Source organism: Diorhabda sublineata, chromosome 1, assembly GCF_026230105.1.
Source record: "Diorhabda sublineata isolate icDioSubl1.1 chromosome 1, icDioSubl1.1, whole genome shotgun sequence".
NCBI classification, from domain to species: domain Eukaryota; kingdom Metazoa; phylum Arthropoda; class Insecta; order Coleoptera; family Chrysomelidae; genus Diorhabda; species Diorhabda sublineata.
In genome coordinates, this window is record NC_079474.1 from 27,983,673 (window position 1) to 28,008,656 (window position 24,984).

General features: G+C 30.5%; 2 protein-coding genes across 9 annotated transcripts in view; both read right to left on the bottom strand.

Annotated features, from left to right (window-relative positions):
- The window catches only part of LOC130447026 (xaa-Pro aminopeptidase ApepP-like), a 127,031-nt gene extending 111,067 nt beyond the window's left edge, over positions 1-15,964 (bottom strand). The window contains exon 1 of the mRNA XM_056783672.1: positions 15,807-15,964. Within this exon, the coding sequence (XP_056639650.1) occupies positions 15,807-15,840 (34 nt within the window). The 5' untranslated portion in view covers positions 15,841-15,964. The remainder of the gene's footprint in view (positions 1-15,806) is intronic.
- Positions 15,965-17,498: 1,534 nt separating this feature from the next.
- LOC130452815 (protein phosphatase 1 regulatory subunit 3B) overlaps positions 17,499-24,984 on the bottom strand; it is a 107,468-nt gene continuing 99,982 nt past the window's right edge. For all 8 annotated transcript variants that reach the window (XM_056792295.1, XM_056792286.1, XM_056792304.1 and 5 more), the window contains one exon: positions 17,499-23,589. The gene's annotated coding sequence lies outside the window, so the exon portion shown is untranslated. The remainder of the gene's footprint in view (positions 23,590-24,984) is intronic.

The following is a 24,984-nucleotide window of genomic DNA, read 5'->3' on the forward strand; positions in this document are numbered from 1 at the left end:
AGGAATAGAAATAGAAAGTAAGTTGTTTTGTAATATAATAATTTAATTAAAAAAAAAAACAAATGATATAGAATTGTGTTTTATATGCACTGCTATTTCTGTTTGGAGATAATGTTAAAAATTTATAATTATCTTCAATGAAATATTTGTATTAACTATGAAATCAAACAAACCTGCAATGCTTTTCTTCTTCCATTCCCGTCCCTTTTGTTTTATTACCTTTGCCATATTCCTCCATTTTTTTAATTCTTTTTGTCTTATTTTCCTTATTTTGTGTATCCTTTTCTTTATTAATCATCGTTTATTAATGGTAATTATTTTTCTCGTTATTGTATCTGTCAGGATTCCATTAGCTATTCCCCACATAATTTATTTTTATCGTCCGTTCTGGTTTTGTCCCACATCTTTTAACCGGTCATTCTTCTTAGGTGTGGCATATACCTCCAAGTATTTAGCACTCTTTTCAAATTATTGGATCTTATTCAATAGATTCAATATTGGATTATCATCAATATATTACCTGCATATTTTTACAAGTATAATGATTCTATCTAATTCAAGTAATGCAATTATCGAACTTAAAATGTCCACTTTCTCTCATCTTATGTTTATTATGAGCTCTTATTTGAATTTAAGTGTTTAAAGAACTCTTAGGTATAAGCCAGAAGGTCACAACCTTTTCAGTTCAATCCACAAAATTCTTAAAGAAGCCTCAACAAAAATAATCTTTTTTATTCAAAACACAAATATCTATATATCAATAAGAAACAATAGGGTTTTGCATGGCTTTAGAAAGTTCGGATAAATTTGACGCATAACTTGTTTTAAGTTTCAAACAAGCCTCTAAATTTTAATTTATTAGTTGACTTCTCATTTTACTTCTAATATTCATACGCTTGCTCGCACGAATATATTGATTCGAAGATAATCAGCACACCAAATACCAACTTCTTTACCTCACTGTAGCAATCTGGAAGACTATTCCATGCGTCGAGTATAAGAGCCTCAACTCACGGCATTTTTTTCAGAACCATGCACTTTTGTTACGTTACGTATATACATTTTTGGATCTCCAGCTCTTCTAACTTGGTTTTCAACTCTGTAAATTTCCACTTAAGAAAGCTTTACTTTTTAAGTTGATCAATTGCGTTTTTATCGGTTTCATATCTGATTTCACAGAGTGAATCTATCAAAATAAAAAACGTAATAGATTTTATTATTACGATTGACAACCCTGTCAATGATCGTGATAACGTGTGTCACGGAGGAGGTGGAGGTAATAAAAAGCCAGCAAATGTCGCTGGGAGATAGAATCGTTAATAGATTCAGAACAATTTTTTTTTTTTTTGATAAAATCAATTATATATACGTATGGAACTAAAGAGCCGCAGCTTCACATCCAAAGAGCCACATGTGGCTCGCAAGTTGCCGAACCTTGCCCTAAGCTATCTGAAGATTTTCTTTTTTTAAAACATTTAAAAACAATCAAGTAAACATTAATAGAAATTTACTTGTTTTATAGAATGTTGTGTAATATTTTCAGTGATAATTATGAACTCTCGATATTACTTCCTCCCACAAGAGCATATTTACAGACGCTAAGTCGGGCGATAAAGGTGGCTCTTCTCCAACCAATCTATTTATCTCAAAATTTATCATTTAGCCACTGTTCAACTTCAAGTTATGTGGTGAAGGTCTATCTTGTTGACAGTAAATGAGGTCTTCTTGCAAAATTATGTTTATAACCTTACGCTCCTGTCCTGTGCCTTTTATTCCTATATTTCTATACCGATCTTTCTTGTATCTGCCTTTACCTTTTCTACCTATTTCTTTTTTGGTCTTCCTTTTTTCCTCTATAATTATTCATTCGGGAGACATGCCTCAGCCATCTAACTCGTTATGCTCTTAATACCTGGTTGATTGTAAACGGCCATTAGTTCTTTATCTCCAGATATCTCCATCAGAATGAATTCCGTCAAAAATTTCTCTCAGTATTATCTTTTTCCGCAATTTTAGTTTGCTTGCAACTTCTTCCGATATTTCGGAGCAGTAAAGCACTATTGGACAAATAACTAGTTTTCGCTGATCTTTCTAATATTTTGAAATTTAGCACTGCGTCCCTTTCCAATTTGTTCCATCTCTTGAATTCTTGTATTTTTCTTTTTAATTGTTACCCCAAGATATTCAAACTGGGTTACTTCTTTAAAACTACTATTTTCCATTGTCCACTGTTTCTAATAAATGTGTTGTTGGCTTTGCAAGTTCTTTTCTATTACCATATATTTCGTTTTCTGTTTTCTTGTTCTAACTTAGCTAGAACGTTTTGAATTCCTATGTTTGATCTAGTTACCAGTATTTTCTACATTGAAAGCTTCTGATATTAAATCATCACTGTTACATTGTTCTTCTCCAAAGTCAATTATTTCAATTGGTATTCCAAATTCCATTATTTCATACAACTTCGCACTAACCATCTCGTACGCTTGTTTAAAAACAATGAAGAACATGTACAGTAGTGAATTCTGCACATAACTAACACATTATAGTTGGCCTATAGTACCTCTTTGCATCAACTCCGCTTAAAATTCTCCAATAATATCCTAATGCCAAGTTTCAAATCTTTTCCTAATTATTCTTCATATTATTTTGTATGTAACATCTAATAGTGAGATGTCTCTATAAGTCCCACAGATAGTTTGGTTACCTTTTTTTATGTATCAGGTATTTTTATCATTCTTTTCCAAGCAGAATCATCCTAATAATCCTAATTCGTAAGAAAGAGTTTATCTTTTTGATATGCCACTGAAACAGGAACTGCGCCCATAAAACTGACGCTCCCTTTTAATGTTACTTCGACGTTCCATAAAAAGATTCACAACGAAAATGTTTATTATTCACGCTAGGTAGATCTGTTTAATATAATTTTCCAGTCAACAAATGTCATCCGGAGTATATTTGCACCAGATTTAACTTCGAACTGGTTGAGGGTTATAGTGTGAAAGAAAGAATCGCCAGAACACCCGCAAATATTTATCAAATAGTCCAGAAATATACGAAAGAATTGAGGGCCAGCCTCAGAATGAAGAACTTTATTTTTACACTGTAAAAGTTGTTTCAAAAGTTTTATAATCTCGTGTGCTTGTCTTCAAATATTCAAGGTCAAATGTCAAAAAATCGATTTTTATATACATATATAATGCTGCAACATCTGAGGCTCCGATTCTAAACATTGATAATATTTATTACACTTAGCTCGAAAAACCGGTGCAGTTATCCTTTTTTCAAAAAAAAAAAAAAAATTCAGAGGATGGCTTATCAGTTGAATAAAAGTAATATTATCTACTGTTCTAGATGTATAATATTTTGTAACAGCAAGAATGTTTGTGGTTAATGCTGTGGATGTAGAACAGTTTAATAGACAATCTTGCTCCACTGCTTCACGATATGAGAGAGAAATCCTTTGGGGACAAATATCTTTGGAGATGAAAATAATGAGGATAAATTAGATATTTTCAAGTGACCGAAAGGGAATGAAGAAAAAGATAATTAACATTTACGGTGAAAAGTTTATAATATGGTGTATTATACAATGTAACTACGAAAGACCTTGCAATACGCTGTATATATACCCATGTCCAACGCCCTCTAACTCAAAAAAATAGTGTGTATGAAATGTTTCCAACAAACTAATAATTTTTTTTCTATACTATTTATAATGAATGTAAATAACTTTAAAGTTGTACGAAAAGAGATATTTGTAATGAACCGATTTTTCAAACTTCATTCCAAAATGCTAAGCCGCTAAAATTTTTTAAAATTAGATACGGAATAAAAATATTTATTCAGATAAATAAAATGGGAATTGTTATGGATTATTAGCTCTAGAACTTTGGATACCCATTTGGTATAAATTTATCCTTAAAATTTGTCTTTAATCACTGCATTTCATTGATTCAACTATACAAACTAGAACTAAAACACGGTCTCTTTGCTTGAGGAAAATTGGTCTATTCCTCAATCAGGGCCGATCGAAGCTCTTCACGTATTGATGGAGCAGGTATGCGACGTCTTACCAATCTTTTGAGCTGGTCCCAAATATGCTCAATAGGATGGAGATTGGGGCTTTGAGCCGGCTAATCCATTTTTGCAGTACCAACCTCTTCAAGGTACTCCGTTACCTTTATTGCCGTGTGCGGTCGAGCATTATCTTGCATTAATAGAAAACAATTACCAACAAATACAAACTATGGTAGTATATAATTTTCTAGGATCTCTGCAGCATATCGTCGTGCTGTTAGTGCGCCTCTGTCAATCACGACGAGATCCGTGCGTGTCTCAAAAGAAAAACCTGTCCAAAACATTACTGAGCCACCCCCATACGCAACCCATGGTAATCGAGTACAGATAGCATACCTCCAGCTCTTCTGTACACCTTATTTCTGCCATTGTTGGCATACAGGCACATTCTGCACTCATCCGTGAGCAATACCTTTTGTCAGTTGTCCACTAACCAATTCCTGTGTTCACGAGCAAAATCAAGAGCTGACCCTTGCTTACTACATCTCTTGATTTTGCTAGCTGGAATGCAAGCTGTGAAACTAATTTTTATTCAACCTTCATCGAATAGTAGACGTGCTGACTGCTATTTTGTAAGCTTGTTGAAGGCCGCTTTGGAGCATTCTAGCGGTTTGCGTTCGGTCTCGCAATGCAGTTCTTCCAATATCAATAGCAGATTATAAAAACCCTTTCCGAAAATTTTGTTTGATCTACCATAGGTGCAGATACCTCATTTTATAAATTTATTATTTTTATAAATACTTTTAAAAATATGTATATCTTATGCTCTGAAAGTATTTGTTAAAAGGTAATCGAATCATTATAAATTGGACTGCATTATACGCCGTTATTTAGACAGATGCACTTAATTGTAGTCCTACTTGGAACTTAGAAAAAAACATTATCATACCTTGCTTACTTTATATTAAATTATAAAATGTAAATAGACGAGTAAAATGTACCTGCCTGTAAGAGAGTTTGGTTTAAACAGGGTACCAGACGTGAACTGAGCCCTTTTTGTACCCCATTGGTCTATTAGAACTTCGGTAGTCTTTTATCTGACGCAAATAATGTGACTAACTGTTCGTTAGATGTTTGCCGAATTTTATACGGGGAGTCCACATTATTTTTCATTTCTTAATTTTGTGTGAGTGCCGTGCGTATCTATGAAATAATGATTATTCCTCGCAAAACTGTCTTCTGCAATTGATATTGGAAGAACTATAACAATTGTATCGTTTCATTGGTTCCAAGATGTTGTTTCTCCTCTGTACAGGGCAGATTTGTCTGGCCCGTATACATACTAACCCATTTCACTCAATCAATAAATAAGCAATTAGTAACAATTGATGATTTCGCAATTATATGTGGTGGCCCTTTTTTGCTGACGCGCAGCATATATATTAAGACGTTTATTTGGTGATAAACCCACCAGCTAGTTGTAACTTGGAGGTTTATTATATTTATATTATTTAGAAAAAATAAAAATTTATTTATGTTGGGTGCGATTAAATATAAAAAATATATTATTTAAATAGTATAAATTATTTTTATTAGAACTTGGCTGATAAGAATTAAATGACTGGTATTTATAAATAAGCTTAATATTTAAAAATAAATTGGAAAAAAAAATATTAATTTGTGCGAAAGTGTCACTAAACCAACTGTTGAAAAATATAGTTCCGTTCTAAAAATATGAATTGGACATTGAATTTAGAAATTCTTGAATGTCATGTTTTTATAAATGAGGTCATACAATAAATAAATTTGAAATAATGACTCAAAACATTACTTGGTAATATGCAATAATAGTTGCCTAACTAAAAATAGAATCTGTTTTAAAATAACATCGATGGAGAATTATATCGATAAAATAAACTTATTAGAAAAAAACTCAAAATTATACAGTGTTACAAAATTGATGCATGTATCTGAATATTAATGAATTAAATCAATATTTCACATTTCTAATTTTTACCTTTCCAGTCCTTACGTTAACTGAAAAATAATAAAAATATCCCTACTTACTATTCGATCAAATAGGCCCCTGATACTTAAAGCCTGGAAACTTCCAGCCTAAGATCTATGTAGTTTTGGAACAACTGTGACCATAGTCAACCCAACCAGAGCAATTAAATTTTGACTGATTAACTATGTCTTTTTCTAAAGATGTCATCTTCTTTGGCAAATCCCTTCCTATCTAGCACAATTCTGTGAATTTAGAATACTTCAATATGTTACATTATCTAATCAAAAACACTGTTTCCTATCCGGATATCTTCGCTAATGGCGTCGTTGTTAACTGTTTATATATTTTCATTGATTCTATCGGAAAGCACTGCTTTACGTCTGTACCCAGGTCTTCACTATACTACTTCACTAATTTACTTTTAATGTCTTTAAAGAATGTATACATACATACATATATATATATATATATATATATATATATATATATAGGTGCTTCACGCAGGCCTTTCAGACCCATAACATGGAAGTGATTCCCTTCCACTTTTTCCTATTTTTTGTTTTCGTTTTCCAATCCTGAATTCCTCCCTCTCTCTTTTAGGTCTTCCATCACCTTTGCGTACCATCTATTCCTTGGTCTTCCTTTTTTTATTGTTCCTTCTTGTTCTATGTCCATCATTTTTTTGTAGCTCTAAAATCTGGCATTCTCTGTATGTGATCCAGCCCCTCAATTCTTTTGGATCTTATTATTTCGATTAGCTCTGCTTCTCTTCCTTTGCTTTGTAAAGAATCCACGTTTAACCTCCGTAGCTCACTATTGGTCTTATTATTGTTCTCTATAGATGTAGCTTTGCCTGGAGATTATTTTGGATGTTAGTATCGCATTCAGCGCTTCTAACTGTTTACGTCTTTAAAAAAATTCATTTTTCAAAAATGTCTTGAACAACAGATTTAAAACTTCCCCTAATTTGACAATATTGAGATTGTTCACAGTACGTTTCGGGACTTTAGGAAGCTTTTTTCCAATGAGTAGCTAGCATCAATGAATAGCTAGAATTAAATTTCTAAGAAACGCCTAGATTCTATTCGTTCGTTTTCTGATGTCATGAAGTTGTTGTCACAATTAGTTTTTTAGTCTTTTTCAGTGAACCAGCTAGATGCTTTTTTGTTAAAAATTTAAAAAGCGATTGTTTGCCATTAAATACCCTACAATAATTTTCTAGAAATAGATAGAAATGATTCTATCTTCGAAAAATTTACCAGAATACTCTTCTTCTTCTTCCTGCGTTAAGTCCAATGACTTGTGTTTATTGGGTGATGTTTTTTAATCTTATTTGTTATTCTGATGACCAGCTATCTTGCCATCTTTTTTGTGGTCTTCCTCTTGATCTTTTCCCTTCGGGTTTTCCATCTCTTATGATCTTTGCTAGTCTGTGATCCTCCATTCTCGTTACGTGTTGATTTCAAACTCTGCCTGCATTATTGTGGGTGGATTGAGTAGCTCATAGTCATGCTGCCGGTCCCAAGCCCAGGTAAAGAAGGAGGGTTTCTAGGTAAGGGTAGCTTCCTGCCTTGAGTAAAAGAACAATCTCACAGAACTGGGAAAACAGCCTCGGATGTTGGACGCATTACGGAACAAACGTCAGTGGAAAGAACAGAATACTCTTTACATCTAAAATGACATCCCACATCTCTCAATCGCAATCCGTTAACCAAATCTGCCGTTGCGTTGGACCCAGTGCAACGAAATTCACGATATTATTTGAGACCCCCGGATTTATGACGTAGGTCATGTAAAGAGCACGTAGAGCACGTTCGTGTATGCCAGATAAATTGTAATACCTACTGCAACAGCGTGAAGTGGAAGGTGTGCGGATTATTCAACTTGACAACTTTACTGAGTTGTTTATCAAAGTATTACAAGGCGACTGCGACGTATTAATTTTTTTTAATAGGTAATAGAAAAGGTTGTATTAGTTCCGATTATTATTCAAATTATATTATCATAATTTTTTGGAGAGCCCTGCTCCGCCTCTGCTGTCTTCCAATTTTCTTCTCACCGATTTTAAATCCAAATCAAGAAAGACCGCATCATTTGTAAAAAATCTGATTACGGCATATGTTCTGATGAACATTATTTAATGATATTTCAATTTTTGGGGTTTACTCCTTAAGAATCGATTTGCATATATAAGGGGCCCGGTATGAGAAAAATGTGAGGAGTAAAATCTATCGATAAATGACCTCGTTACGTTTTTGGTGCGCACCCTATGATGCACAACTTTCTAATTTGTCAGTGTTGACATACTTATATTGCTGTTTTTATTATAAATATCAATAATTAATATTGTTATTGTGAAGTTTTAATTTTTATCATTGTGTTCCGCTAAAGTGAACTGAAAGTATTTTCAAATAACTATGGCAGAAAGAGGTGTAGATGATATTGCCGGAACATCTAACAAACACGTGGTTGCAAGGTACGTTATAATTCATGTATTATATGTATGAGCATGTGCAATTTGTATTTATTAATTAATAATTAATTAATTAATTAATTAATTATCGGTGTAGTTCATATAAATATATATTTGACAACAACACATAAAATTAGATAATCAACCCAATATGAATTATCGAGATTATTGACTATTGTAAAAAGTTTAATGTAAAATATTCCTTCGTTTAGTTATAATAAATGTATATGAAATGAATAAATTGAATAAATATATATTTATATATGTATATTATTTTCATTAATTAACAAATTTACCTTTTTATACAGTATCAATCTTTTTTAAGTTAAATAAACTCTTTTTGCGTTTGGTTAGACTATCGAACTTAAGGAGTAAACTCTAGTCGTGCGTCGGAGCTGACACACACAATTTTTTTTTATTTTCGTGGCTTACCTCTCTCGAAAAATTTTGGTAATCCCCAATAAACAAAGTAGTTTTCTCAATATTTGACTCCATGTGGCAGAATACAAGATTACTGTTGAATGAATGCTGGCATTTATCTTTATAAAATTGGAAAACTGCCTCATGCCTCGGGCTATATATTAAGCAAATGTAATTGCGCATAAATAACATAAGTTCTGTCATTTATCGATATGAGGAAATCACTAATGTTTCAATTACATTGAAGTCAAGAAAATGGTGGATACTAATTGAAAGACTTGCTTAATTTAGAAATTATTAGATCTTAATGTTATTCACAACTTTTTACGATTTAACTTGTTGAGTTTTTTTCATTTCACAGATCATTCTAGGTCTCTATACTATTTTAAGATACCCAAGATCAGTGGAGGACTATGCCCGTCAGAGGCGGCTCTTGACGGCAAAGCTGAATAAGGCCCCCTACCCTAGCTTTAAAAAATGTGGTTTTACAAGCTTTTTATTCATTTCACATTTGTATGTATAAATAAGTGTTTATGTTTATTTCGTTAATATTTGGTAAGTGAAATTTCAATTCGAAATAAATTAATTTAGGCTTAATAAACATATATTACTATAATATGAAATGGATATGAGTGAAAAAAATAAAATACGAATCGATCGACAAAAAAAATTAGATAAAATAAATCAAAGATAGTTTTTTGTATTTTTTGTAGCGTGTTATATGTGTTTTCGTGCCTTCATTTTACTAAAATCCTCAATAACTTCTGTAAAATCGATTTCTTTTGAAATTTTTCTTTGTATTGAAAGCACGGCTAAATTAGCCAATTGTTCTTGACCCATTGTAGATTGAAGATAATTTTTAATCAGTTTAAGTTTGGAAAACTTCCTCTCGCATGATGCAACAAATGGTCAAAAAGTATTGAAGTATAAGTGATATACAGGGAAACGATTCACTGAAGTCCCATTTTATTATAAATTGAAGGATTTCTTGGGCACTCATTTGGTATTAACTTCCATACTCGTAACGGTGGCTTTTACATGCCTGCGGTACCTTTTTATTTATTGGAAAACTTGCTACTTACTTACGGTGGGTAAGATCATACTAAACAATATTATAGATTGTCTTCGAACACTTTAGATCTATCTAAATAGTTATATACTCTTTTAGATTGTTTTAGGAACATATTACATCATAATACTACTCGTTCAAGGACTATTGTAGAACATTTTATATAATATGAAATCATATTAGACTCTACTGAATACACTGTTTACTACTACACTGTCTGACGCGCGTTTCGATAACTAAGTTATCGTCTTCACATTCTCAGGGATCTTCAGTTTCTGAAAACGAGAACTTGGTTATCAAAACGCGCGTCAGACGGTGTAATTGTGAGTGTTGGTGTAGTGGTGGTGTAAACAGTGTGTTCATTATGAATATCACCAACGATTCCAGAAATTCCGACTTAATATTAGACTCTAAACACTCTAAATCATTTTAAACTTTCCGATGTCGAATTCGAACCCCTCTAGATCGTAATAATAAACTGCGATTCAAAATATAAGATATTTATTCGAGCCAGAAACTTTTTTTCTCATATGTTGCATCTAGCAAGAAAATAAATGATCGTGAAATGAGGAGATTCTTAGTGTGTTATATTTGTTACATATTCTATCGAAATAGAAGCCGACGCGACACCAACAAACATGTCTATTATTTATAATGAGATATATTTTTGTGAGTTCTTTAACCTAAATGTTAAAGGTAATTTATTTTTGTCATGTATTAGTTTTATATATAAAGAACAAATAGCAGTAAGGGATTGGAAACCTATATATCAATTACTGTTTGAATTTGGAAAATACGTTATCTTCTTGCATAAGCAATAGATATATGGATTTGAATACTTTTTATCAATTCCTTTAGACAATATATTAAAATACTCAAAGTATAAGAAGTATTCAAATTAAGATTTATGTTAAAGCAAGTGAAACTCAAACGATTTCAATACATATATTGGGCAGCGTGTATAAAAGACTTCACTTAATTTAATACTTAGCCATAACATAATCTTTTACTTCAGTGTTTTTCTTTGTACTGTTTCTAAGTATTGTTAATAATTTCATAGACTCCTACAATAATTACTCCGAAATTACATGACAAATACTAGCTATCGGCTTACGTACCGGAAAATTCGGGAAATAATTCAGTCAGAATTTTGAATCACTTTACTGCCTTATCTATATATGAGATTTTTTTCACATATTGCACGTGGAATTACGGAAGATTTCCAAGAAGCAGACGTTAATGTTTTGCCGAGCCCCATCGCAATCACCATACCTAAATCCCATCGAACACGTGTGCGAATAAAGAGGAAACTGTCCAATTTGTATCACACTCCACAGATTCTAGCACAGTTGATCCACGAAATTGTTTGAAATAAGGTGCCACAAGCAGACATCGACGCCCTCTGATGCCTCTACATGTACTATAGTGTATTTAGCTAAAGCGTAATCAAACACTATAAATATTTTCATTACAAAAAAATCAAGTAATTATTTCAGGGTATAACACTTCTAATGTCACTGAGTATATTTAGAATTTTACTGCAAAGAAGTCTGTGGATTTCCCTGTATTAGATCATTAATACACCGATATAATGAATTTGGAACAGTCTTTTTTTTTAAATTGGACTTTTAATTAACGCCACTAGATCGACTTAAAATTAGACATGGAATTAATTAATAGATTGGTACGATGAGATGAGTGAAAATAACAATGTCCAACTGCTATATAACATTATTTCGTGAATTTAGGTCGAATTTAACGATGGTGGATAAAACATCGTATTATAATTATTTAAAATTCTGAAATTTTCATGATATATTGTTTTATAAATATTAAACCAACTCTTCATCAGAATATTATATATTAGTCCAAATACATTTTTTAAATGTAATATAGTATGTATTCCGTAAAAAGTGAAAGAATAAAATGGCTGTGTCAATATGGAAAAGAGAAGAGAAAGAAATTGATGGTTCAATGCTGTAGATGGAGCTAAGGAGTAGAAGGCTAGGAAAGCCCAGATCTAAGTCGCTTGAAAAGGAAGATAAAGATTTGAAGGGATTCCTTAGATGTAAAGAAAAACTAATGACATGTATTCTGTGAGGAAAATATCGAAATTACGAGAAAATATTGAGATAACGAGTCTATTGTAATGTATTCTATTGAATTCGGAAATACCTCATTTAATTATAGCTTTTCTCTTTACTTTGGCAAATCTTCATTTTGCATTCAAACCCTTCCGTTTTGAAAGAGATTCTTCCACTTATTACTCCCCGTTTCACTATTCTTAATTTCGTAAAAAGTTGTAATAATTCTGTAATTTGCTTGCTGATGTCCATCTGTCGTACGAAAAGTTCAAGGGCCTGCGTCTTGACGGTGTCTTAGCATTAGAATACTCCTAATTTTTTTGAGCTCCTTTCTGCCATGATACGTACTCCCTTCTATTGTTTGTAATATTTCACACTCTGTTGTTCACATTTTTCGCTTTTTGTGCTCATATATATTTCTACCTTTTTATTTCCCTATACTCTAACTGCTATCTTGACTTGTATTCGTTAGATTTGCTTCTACAACAAAAGTAATTTTCCAACATAATTTTGTCATATCCTAAAGTTTCTCCATTTTTATCCTTTGTTATTCAAAAAAAAATATTTCATAATTCATTTTTATATTCTCATTTACTATAGGTTTTAAGGTGCCTCCAATATTCGAGCTAATTTATTTCCTTTGCTTCAATTTTTTCCAAAAATTTTTTTTATTCACTTGAACAACATAAAGCAGAATGTCAATCATAATTCGGAGTACCAAGTCGAAGAAAAAAATAACTACATTCTTGTATAAAGTATAAAAATAGATGCATCTATTGAAAGAAAAGGTTAGAAAAGAATTTTATTCTTCCAAAATAAAAAAAGGAACCTGCTCCTGGAAGATGAAAAAATAACCAAAGATTCACAATGACTTAACTACATATCACAAACACACTACTGAAATTGTCAACGTTACCAAAGTTTGAAAGTTCTATGGCGATTGAGAAAATGTAAATCAATGGATAATGTTGGTAATTAATAACATAAGAATATTTTATCCTCAGTTTTGTCCAGGGGCGTAGCTACCGCCGTATCATCCGTCTTAATGATACGGGGCCCCCGAGCTATAGAGGTCCCTCACGTGTGTAAGCAAAAATTAGTGAAATGTTATCCCCAATGTCACTTAATCTCGTGTTTCGCGGGAAAAAACATATAAAAAACTGTTATACGTGCCTATAGAGTTTTTACTTCAGCAAACCCTTTTTTCCCGGGTTAAGCGCTGCAAATCCAATTCTTTTAAATACTTTTAACTCGCTAAGCCTCTTCAATGTTAAATGCCGTAAACATACCATATATTTTTCTTAGTGCTTGTCACATTTTTTTCTTTGCTATTTGAAATCATTAATCATGTTTCTAAAGCTCTACAGCATGAATATAATGACTTCCAGAAAGTTAGTATTTTATTAAGTAATGTTTTGAATAGACTGAGCGAAATAAGAAATCAAAATTTATTCAATGGTTTGCTAAATAAGTCCAGAGATTTGCCAAAAAATTGGAAAGTAACAACTATTTTAAAAAATAAAAGACGAAAGATAACGAAGCGTTATTTGGATGAGTTATCACAAGATAAGAGAATTTCAGACTCGGAATTATATTTCAAAGTCAATGTATACTATTGCTGTTTAGATATATTAATTTCTCTATTGTGACCTCAAGAATATGGTCGAAGTATTACAACCGGAGAAACTCCTATCTTCTTCAAACGAAGTGATAAAAAATGCTTCCAGAAAACTGTCGAAGCTAAATACAGTAAAGACATCTCAGTTAATCTAGATAAACAATCAATTAATTGCTCTGAAAATATGCTAAAAATCTGAAATTCAAAAAATTCATTTCATTAAAGAACTCATGGAATTATTGCAGATAAAATTCAATAGCCTTGCATAAAGTTTTCCAGAGGTAGTAACAAAATGCTTTCTATTCTTGACACTTCTAGTTACGACCGCAACAGCTGAAAGAAGTTTTTCAAAATTAAAACTGATAAAAAATTACCTAAGGACTTCGATGGGGAAAGAACGGCTATCAGACTTGTTAGAAAAGATGAAATCGTCTTCTTTGTTTCTTTTCTGAGAAAATTTTACCCTCTATTTGGGCCCCCCAACTAATTTTGATACAGGGCCCCTCCAAAGCACGCTACGCCACTGGTTTTGTCTATTTGATACTTATACATATTTTTCTTAAATATTTAAATCAAGTCTGATTTAAGTTGCCTATTAAGCTTTTAGTTGTTATTTTATTAGACATGTAATAATAATTCTATAATGGACATCTAGTTATTGTGATTATTCACAAATTTTTTGTTCTCAAAACAGTATTTACTTACTCATAATACTTACTGCCAGCTGATGCTGATAGAGCATGCTAGGCATTAGATAGTTATTTATACAACAAATGAGTAAAGTAATACTTTTTCTCACGAGTAGAACGGCAATCCCTCCGAGTGAAAAATAATTTACTTTACTCACGAGTTTCGTACTAAAATGTTTCTAAGACTCTAGACTAAAAAAAATTCATCAAAACTTTCATCAATTTTTATTTTGTAATAGTAAGTGAAGAAAAAGTTACATTACTATTGGTACTTGAATTGGCAATATTTAACGAGTTCAAAGAAATAACATCATCTATAGTTGTATATACATATAGTACTTATTGGATTGTTGGTGGGAACATGAACATTTACAATGTTCAATTTACAAGTCGAACTAGTTGTTCCTGTTAAAATTTTCACTGTGGAATTCATTTTGCTTTTTATTGAGTCGTCTACGTAACTAACCCTCCGCAACTGTGTTTTATTGTACCAGTAACAAAATAATAGAAACGATAGCAACGTCTTATTATGGGCGTTGTAACAAACTAGGCAGGAACTGTCAATTAATTTTCATTTAATTTATTGTTTGTTAGTTTTGAAAAGTGTATTGCAAAAATGTCTTAAGAAGAAGAATTTCATTGTATTATTTTTACACTTAAAGAAAAAATAGTATATGTCACTCGGAGCAGAAGACCCATTATATGTTCCACCCAATTTGGGCTCAACAATAATGATAGCCTTCTATCCTAGTAATATAAGTACTATTACTACGTATAAAATTTAAGGAAATATAGATTGAAATTTTTTTATTTTGTCCAATAAGAAATATAGAAATTTTAGAATTTGAAACAAGACATTGATGTAAATAATGAAATGAAATCTTAAAAATAAACTGCTGATCTATACTGAATCGGTATTGTTGTTATCAAATTCAAAAACGAATACGTCATACATGACGGTAATATTTATAATGCATACTGTAAACCAAGGATACATGTAAGCCAGTAATTTCTAACCAAAGCAAACGTATTAATGTACTTCATAAGGTTAAGAACCAAGCACAAGTTTAGAATTATGAAGAGAAAATCGACCAAGAACAAAATATAAAGTACCAGTACCAGTATTTTAAGTAAAAAGAAGCCAACGCAAAAAATATGTTAATAGGGAAATTTGTAGTAAAGAAAATAGTACATCTTTGGAACCAGTGCAGATACTAGAGTTCATAAGGACCATAAAACTGGTTTAACTGAGAATTGTCATCTACAAAAGCAGAGACTCGATAGATACTATGAAATAATTTACAATAGTATTTCAATAATTAAAAATGTATCAATAATTGTAATCACCTCAAACTCAAAAAGTTTTTTAATAATTTATCAATAAAAGCACAATCGAACAGAAAATTATTATTTAGGCATTCGACTTACTGCATAAAAAAAGCGCAGCTATCCAAAATTTCATAATTTGTGAGTGTCACACAAACTGTAAAACACCCACTATATTATTTAACAAAGCTCGCAAACACGCCGAAGTGAGTATCTATTTAGATTTTGAGCCCGTTCAAATTCAAATCTACTTGTGAACTAAATATTGTTATAAATACGCGCCCAATGTTAATCACAAAGAGAGCGAGCGCTTGCGCCCACATTATTTCGAAAAGATAAATTTATTTGTAAGGATTATCGGAATAGGAGTTTTTCTTAAAAAAATGAATTCTAGTTAATTTCATAAGAGACGGAAAAATTATATAAAGATGAATAATAATTAGGTAGAACGAGCAATCAAAACAAAGATACCTACTTCATTTTTTATTACATATCATTTTCTTTTATTCGTTGTTTTTTCTGTTGAATTTGCAATCTCCCAAACACAATTTTAATTTCAATTTTGAGGTTTTACTAAGCACTATAATTTCCATATATATAAATACGTGTTTGAGCCTTTTCCATTTGGTGTGATTTTTTACTTATTTTTTTTATTTTATACTTTTGAGAATTGTAACACAAGTTTTTGATTGCATTTATACAAGTTTTCAATGAGATTCAATCCAGCAACTGTAGGATTGGACCTCATAGATATTTTACCTTGAAACCTCAAATTTTGGACTAACCTACAAAAGAATCGTTAAACTAATAATTTAAAGCCAAATACAAATTTCATAATATGGTTATGTATTTTCGTATTCGCATATATTACTACCATAGAGATATCTATATGATTACTACACCCTCAAGCGGCTTCTTCTCTCGTAGAATTTAGACATCCATAGACATTTAACTTATGGGTACGTTCCACTAAATATTCTATGTATAACGATATTATAGAAGGTAGAGGTGGGAATTATCTCATATGTAAGAAAAGTTGGAAAAGTGTCCAGCTGCATACAAAAATAACAGTTCAAAAGCCTTCCTGTTCAAAATGGTGCTTGAGTAGACAATGGGTAACGCATGAATGTAGCAATTCTAAATGAATTTAAGTATACTTTGTTTAGAAAATTCTTTATCGTAGTTAATTATAGAAAATTTTAATAACTCTACATTGTATAAAGTGTAAAAAGTTGTCCAGGCTTGGTACTAATGTGGCGCTACCTTTATTTGGCACATTTTAACGGACACTTTTTTATACAGACAGTTTGTTACCTTACCTCTACCCTTCATAGACGTTACAAAGGGTAGCTTGCCACTGGTCGTGAGCAACAGCTCGACATTATAGGTAACGTTCATATTCGTGACTGCTTGGTCACTTATAACAATACAGAAATTGGCTTTGGTATTGGAAATACTGTGATTTTTTTTAAAAATGCAACCATAGATTGTCAGAAAACATGTCAAATTGAATTTCACTCCAATCTATGCGAATTATTCTAAACTGTACGTTTTCATCAAACTGCCAAATTATGAATCTACAACCTTCAACATATTTCACCTGTATTTTTCACTTAAAATGACAATGGACTTTATATTTAGTGGAACGGGGATTTCAGAGAGCGTGGATAAGGTCAATGTGGACATTAAGTGGAACGTACCAAATAAAAAGTTACCAAGATGCCGTTAATATTCTTTCAAAATATAATTCAAGTGAGTAGGTTACTTCGGAGCGGTAACAGAAACACTATTTTTAAAAAATATTTAAAACATATTTATTCAACAAATTTCTGCAAATATAACCTACGAAGGTACATAACGATTTACAAATTACAAAATCGTAGGTATTCGCGAAAACATTTTCTCAGTAATAATTAGTAGTAACAGTTATTAGTCTTATAAAAAGCACTAGAATGAATAATAACAAGTGATAAAAATATATATACAATGAAATAAGAATAAAACATACAAAATAGTTCATAATATATATTTGTACATCAATAGAAAAATAGCATATTATATTTGTGGAAGCTCTTTGTAATACTATAACATCAGTTAATAAGATTTTTTATTGCAATAATAATTATATATACAACGTCAATAACGGGTTTTTCGAAAAATCTTCTGATAATATAATCTGAAATATTTAGGTTAACTTCTATAAACTCAACACACTTTTAACAGCTTATGAAAATAACAGTTCTGATTGAGAAAACATTTTTCACAATGTGTTCATTATAAAAAGTAAAATAAATCTATAGAACTAGAAATAAGCTTTACAGCTTTCATGAAAAAACAACTCGATTGTATTCATGATTTTTAAATTTACTGCTCTCGTAACAACTCCAATACTCAAACAAGTGCGTCAAAATAGCCCTAAAGTGAGACATATTTTTGTCAAATTAATTAGTTAAATATCCTATACCAAGAGATCAATTTGTTTATTCATTATGAATTTCAATGTTATGTTTCTTCTTCTTCAACTATCAAGAAAAGAATAAAATTTCAGTCAATGTAAATAGATAGATACAACAGTCTATACTATCTTATCCACTTAAATTACAATAAAATGATCTTGTATAAATAAATTTTTAAAATAAACTTTTATCAATTTAAAACTGTGAAAATATAAAATTTTTGTTCTTAATCATCAACTTTTTTGTCCTAGCAGGTAACACAGATACATTAATTTATATTTGAGGTGGCTAGAACAAAAAACCGCCAAGTCAATATTTTTTGATATGAGTTTGATATTGTTTCTTACAGATTTTTCCATGCTCAATCAGTACAACTGTTAGTTTCGTCAAATGATCACCCATGATCCCCTGCGAGTTGTTTACTCTTTATACTTAATTTTCCACATGGTGTTTGGATTGATTGAGAAAGACTTGAAAAAGAAGGACACTATTTTTAAGCCAGAAGAGTATGAAGAAGTTCTGGGGAAACTATGGAACCTTTCATTATGTTGGAGTCACTGTCCCGATTAAAGATTGGAAGTTTGAAGAAAAAGTACAAAAAAGTCGAACTTGTGGCACTTCAAGTTTAATCCATCAAAAAGGATTATGCTAAAAAAGAAGTAGAAAAAAAATAACATTCTGGTCCAGGGTAAAGTCTTTTTATAGAACTGAGGCTTGTTAAGCAAAATTTGTCACAAAACCAAAGTTTAATATGTCTCACATAAACTCAAAAGCCATCTACAAGAGAGTTAGTCTTGAAGCTACAAAAATAATGGATGTTGCGAAACTACTAACAAAGCACTTTGAACAAGGGGGGAGCAACCTCGAGACGCTAAAATTTTATCGAGATTTGGAAAACGAAGAAGCCGACGGTCCCAACTATGGAGAAGACGAAAACATTATCGTTCATGAGGAAATTGATATAGATATTATGTGATCTAGTACAACAATAAAGACTGTTTACTTTTTACAAAACATTAAATTTTATTTTATGGCTAGTGTAGAAAAAGTAAACATTACAATTAGTATAGCTTTTATAGCTCAACCCCTTTGCAGCTTAAGCTTATTTTGGTTTCAAATCCCGCTAAATTCCAATCTTAGTATCAAAATCCAGTCCAAACATTGATGTAAGATTTTTCTAAATATTTATGAAACTATTTTGGGGGTCTCGATCATACATTGTCTGTTACAAAGTAATAAACTATTGATTTTTTGTTAAAAAAATTAATATTTTCTTATGATTAGTCTGTTTGAGACAGTTTTTTCCACTTTTCCGAAAATTTCTTGAGATGGACTTGGCTGATTTTGATTCTAGGCGCCTGATTTGTACTTTTATTTTGCACGTAATATAAAGTATCCTCTACACGAGCCCAGTCATCCATATTTTTTTATACAATATAAATAAAACGATGACAATCCTCGATTTTCCAATGATTAGACAACACTGTAAGGTCGTATAGACATAAATGAACTGTGACATATTTGTATTAAAAACACTTTATGTACCTAATAGCCATTTCAAATATTTGTCATTTTAATGAAGTTAATGTACCTCAAGAATAAGTTAAGAGATCACTTTAGTTTACTCTGAATAACCCTAATATCTTTTTCATATCTATACACCGCAGGTATATTTTCAAAGCCGTGACATAATTTCACTAGTGATATAATTTAACGGTAATTACATCACTTGTGAAATTAGAATGTCATGGTTATCAAAAAAAAAACTTTCTAATAACTTTCTTATGCACTATACTCATATTTATCCCAAATCCACTACCACATGTCAAAATAATATTAAAATTCATTTTAAGGTCTACAAAATTGCAATTAAGAGCGGTACATTCCGGGAATTGTGTAAGATATTCATAAATGGTTATTTTTACAACCAAGAGAAATATTGATCGACCCAATAAGGTTATCTCTATAAACATATCCCCTTCAATAGATTTGGATATAAAATTATTGATATTATACTAAGTACTCAACAATAGATAAATAGATAGAAAGGTCACTAATGTAAAAATAACCTTAGGATCACCAAAATAGTGATTAAATTGAAACATTTAGTAATGCTATCTTACAAACCTCAAATTTCAGAAGGAATTGGTTTATGATATTTAAATCAACAATAAATTATTTGTAGTAGCTCCCGAGTAAATAAAATGATTTCTAATCAGTTGATTTCTATACAAAAAATTTTAGTTTATCAAATTTTGTAGATTTTATAACTTTGGAGAGTGAAACAATTTAACTGAGACAAAAATTATCTTTAGATTTTTGAATAATTTTATCTTGCTCGGTGTTTGTCCAAATGATATTCATTGTTAATATAGGGAATAAAAACTTACAGTTGCCAATTGACAAAAATGGAAATGTTAACAAGAGATAGAAAGAATAGAACTTATTTCTAGTTGTTAAAATTATTTAGCAATAAATAATATATAATATTCTCTTTGCTTAACAATACTATACCAATACATAATTTAATAAAAAAGTCCATCCTCATTAATTATATAAGAAAATTAAGGTGAGGCCACAAAACAGATAAAAACTTGTACAAAATATGTGATATATTTAAAAACATTATTATTACAATTTTATGAACTATTCTGTAGATACTAAAAAACTACACATTTAAAATAGGTACAACTCCATATTGCAAATTTAACAAATTTGAAATTGTTGAATATAATTTTGGTGATTTTCTAAAACGAAAAAATATAACCATCTAATAAAGAAGGGTGAGATATGCAGTTTAACACTGTTAATCGAGCATTATAAGGAAATCTACTAAGTTTAATCAGTCGACAATTGAAAAATAGCATTTTTAAGTATAATCTAAATTTATTATTCAACTAGTAAAATCGGTACACCTACTCTACTATTCATATTGCAGTGGACGATTTTTCTTATATTTTACAAATATACTTTTTCCTCAAGTTCTCAACATATATGACTTTTTTACTTAATTATCAATTAAACATTTATTTCTCTTAAAATAATCTAAAGAGTTCAAAACCCAGTATTTATAATATATCAATATATAGAATTAAAAAATTGGAGATGAGAAAAAGTGGCAAAAGTGAATGAAAAATGATTAAAATTGAAAAAATTTAAAACAGTGTTGAAATATCTTCTATCAAATTTATTTTTATTTATCAACAAAGATAACTCACTTCAAGGATAACCCAGTCAAAATATCTGAGAACTCATACTTGTTAAAATGATACAAAATTATTATACACTACACTGGGATCAATAATACTTTTGAAGCAACAAGAATCACCCATCAGAATATTTTACAATAGTGACATTGAAATTGACTTAAGTTTTATTTTTAAATTTAATTTTTGGAGACAGTTAAGGAAATAATAATAATTTAATCATCATATATAAGAGTTCATTTTCCAATTTTAATCATTTTTTCATATAATGTTTTACATAACAATAATAGAAGTAGAATGTATTTTGATTACCAAGTCTTTCACATTCAGTCTCAAAAGATGATAACGTGGTTAAGTCACACAATGTTTTGGTGTAATAGTAAACAGTGTGTTCTGTACAAAAACACTTCATCTTCAAATCTCATACACAATTAATTTATCCAAATATATGATTGTTTTATACTAAGTTTTATATTATAGAGAACTTTTTAATATCCATAATAAAAAAATATGTTAAGTTATAGGTAATATATAAAACTTTCTATGGGTATTTTAAATAGATACCTTCGGAGAAAGTTTTGAATATTTTAAAAAATTTCAAGTAATTGGAGAAATTGATACAACATATTGTTCGCTTTTAAGCTATAAAATATGATTTACTTAAATCCACACTATCAGTTCTAAGCTCTACTAAGATCAATATGATAATTATAACCCTTATCGAGTAATAGAAAATATCACATAACTTTACAGTCAGTAAAGGGATCCATAGATCTGGATAGACAGCTATATTTAAATTATATTGGTCAAAAAATCCAGGTGTTTGTAGAAAGACAAATTTAGTCAACTTAACAAATGTTTTCTTTCTAGTTTTTTAATATAACTGGAAATCACATTCATTTATATATTCTTCGAATACAAAATATGATATATTCAAGGTGGTAAGTAAATAGATACTATAAAAAAAGTTCTAGCAGAAATCAAAAGCTGACGACAGAAAACCCAAAATGACAGCATAAATAATGAAGAAATAATATGAATAGTATGTTCATAAAACAAGTTACTAATAATTAAATTAACTGACAGGAATTAATAGGAAAAGTATAAAGAATAAGCTTATATAGGAAAACTGATAGAGAAGCACTTTGGCTACATCTTCCAGGCTGGATAACTCCAAAAACAAGCTTCCTAACAGAGTACTGACGATTCAGGTAGACTCTGGATTTTTCTAGTTCTAGCATATGTAAAATAAGACGAGAAACCTGAAGTATTGAGAAAAATCTCCTACTGGAGATCATTAAAAATTTGGAACTGGAAGGATAATAGGGGTCCAATGAAGTTTAAGGTTGCAATATAATATAGCCCCTGATTAAATGTTTAATTTTTTTTTCAGAAATTTGTTTTAGATAAATTAGTGCATTGAGACTAATTCATATTTGGGAAGGATCATTTTTCAATTTGAAAGGATGCTCTAAGTCAAGTGAGTTTTTCCAAGACAAAGAGTTACTCTCAACTGAAAGTGTCATCAATATTCCTTTCAATACCAATTATAGATATAAAACTATAGAGTAAGGCACGCTTTTTTTAACTTATCATTTTAAATAATATAGGTGCATCATTTAACAGTGTAAAACTGAATTTTTCATATGAAATGCATAGAAAATTGTCTTTTAGTTATTCATTAGTAAAATTATGGTTTTTCTAAAAATCAACAATTTCGAATTCTCTGTAAAGGAACTTACGTACTCACTTAACGTTTAAGAAAAAAAATCTGATGCAAAATATGCAATTCCATAATATATAGATACATTTACAATATACACTTTAAAGGACATTCTCGAGCTAATAAAATCTGACATTTACACCTTCCTAAAAATAATATCAGTCTTTTCAGTAGGTACTAAATTAATAGCAGAAAACCACAGTAACATACTTCTTCTTGGCAACCAAAAAGTAACTAAACTCACATTTTTTTAAAATAAATAACGGTCATATTTGTATATCACAGATTTCAGTCCCAGACCAGTAGAGGTCTATTTATATTCAAAAGTTTTCCTTCTATATATTTATATGGCCTCTTACATCTGATCTGTCAGCCACTTTTCAATACTACTTTAATTTTCAACACCTTGCGCAGGCTCGATTCACTTTTTTCACTAAAAGCAGCATTTCTTGAAGATGGCTTGATTTTGGCAACATCGAATTCACGGGATTTTCATAATACTGCAACAAAAATGGAATAAAATTAGTGAAAATTATGTATACATACTTTAAGAGGGTTGCTACTGAGAGATATGACATTGATGTGAATATTTGAGTTGTTTACAGATACTTAAAACGTTTATCTTAACCAAGATAAACGTTTCAAAATGAAATTTTTTTTGTGCAAGCAGTGTGCCGGTAGATTCGCTTCGACTTTTGGTGATAAAGCACCATCTCGAGCCACCGTATTTCATTGGTTTTCCGAATTCAATTGTGATCGCACTTTTCTACATGATGAATTTCGTGAAGGACGTCCAAAATCGGCTGTTGTTCAAGAAAGCATCGATGCTGTGCGTGAAATGATATTGCTATATTACTACTTATATATCAAATAATAATATTCAATTATATTAGTTCGTCCAGAATTATATTTATATTTCTAAAGCTACGTCCAAAAGTAAGGGTCTGCATACATCTACATACATCCCTTCGAAGGATTGAATCGAGTACCTGTTTTTTATTATCTGCCAAACGGTTTTAACAACGAAATTATTATTCTGGTAGCCATTAATCGATTTCATGTAATAACCTACCTTTTTCATATTAATGCACAGAATAAAGTTTTAAAGAATAAGATAGGGTTACTTATAAATTCCCAGTTATTTGAAAAAATTACTTTCAAACTTGATCCTTCAGACTTCCTTATGTAAAAAATAATTCGACATATGTCAGATCATGTTTTGAAATTGTGAAAAATTTTGAATTAAAATTAGAGTTGAAAGAAGAAAGTCAAGAGGGGCAAAAAATGAAGGGAAATGGCACTGATTTTACTGTAATTATAACATAATACCATAAATTACAGAGAAATTTGATTAATTTGACAAGATAAGTAATATGAACTCAGTAACCATTTGACAGATATTTCAGTTTCAGAAAAAAATATACATTCAGGAGTACACTTATTTTTACATGTACTATCAGATTTAAAAATTAATGCTTATGAATATGGATCACTTTATGTGCAATAAGCGAATGAAGCGAATCAATGTTTCAATTTATTATATGTATATCAGAAACTAGCCAATATGATCATTGAAAGATAATCAGACAAAAATAAACACAGATAAACATTCACAATAAATATATAATGGCATACAGTACAAAGAGTTCACAGAAAAGATTTGGAGGAATTTAAATCATATATATTATTATGAATATATTAGATTTGTGACATGAGTTGAAATGATGCTTAGAGTGGTTTTGGTCTGCGATTCATTAGTCAATATATTCCATACCAATAGTGAAATTCTGAAATCTTTACATTTAGATCGGCTATTTGAAATGGTAGGGTTAAGTTCATGAGACTTTCTTGAAGGTCACTTTACATGAAGCGAAACAACCTGCAAGAAACTGCAT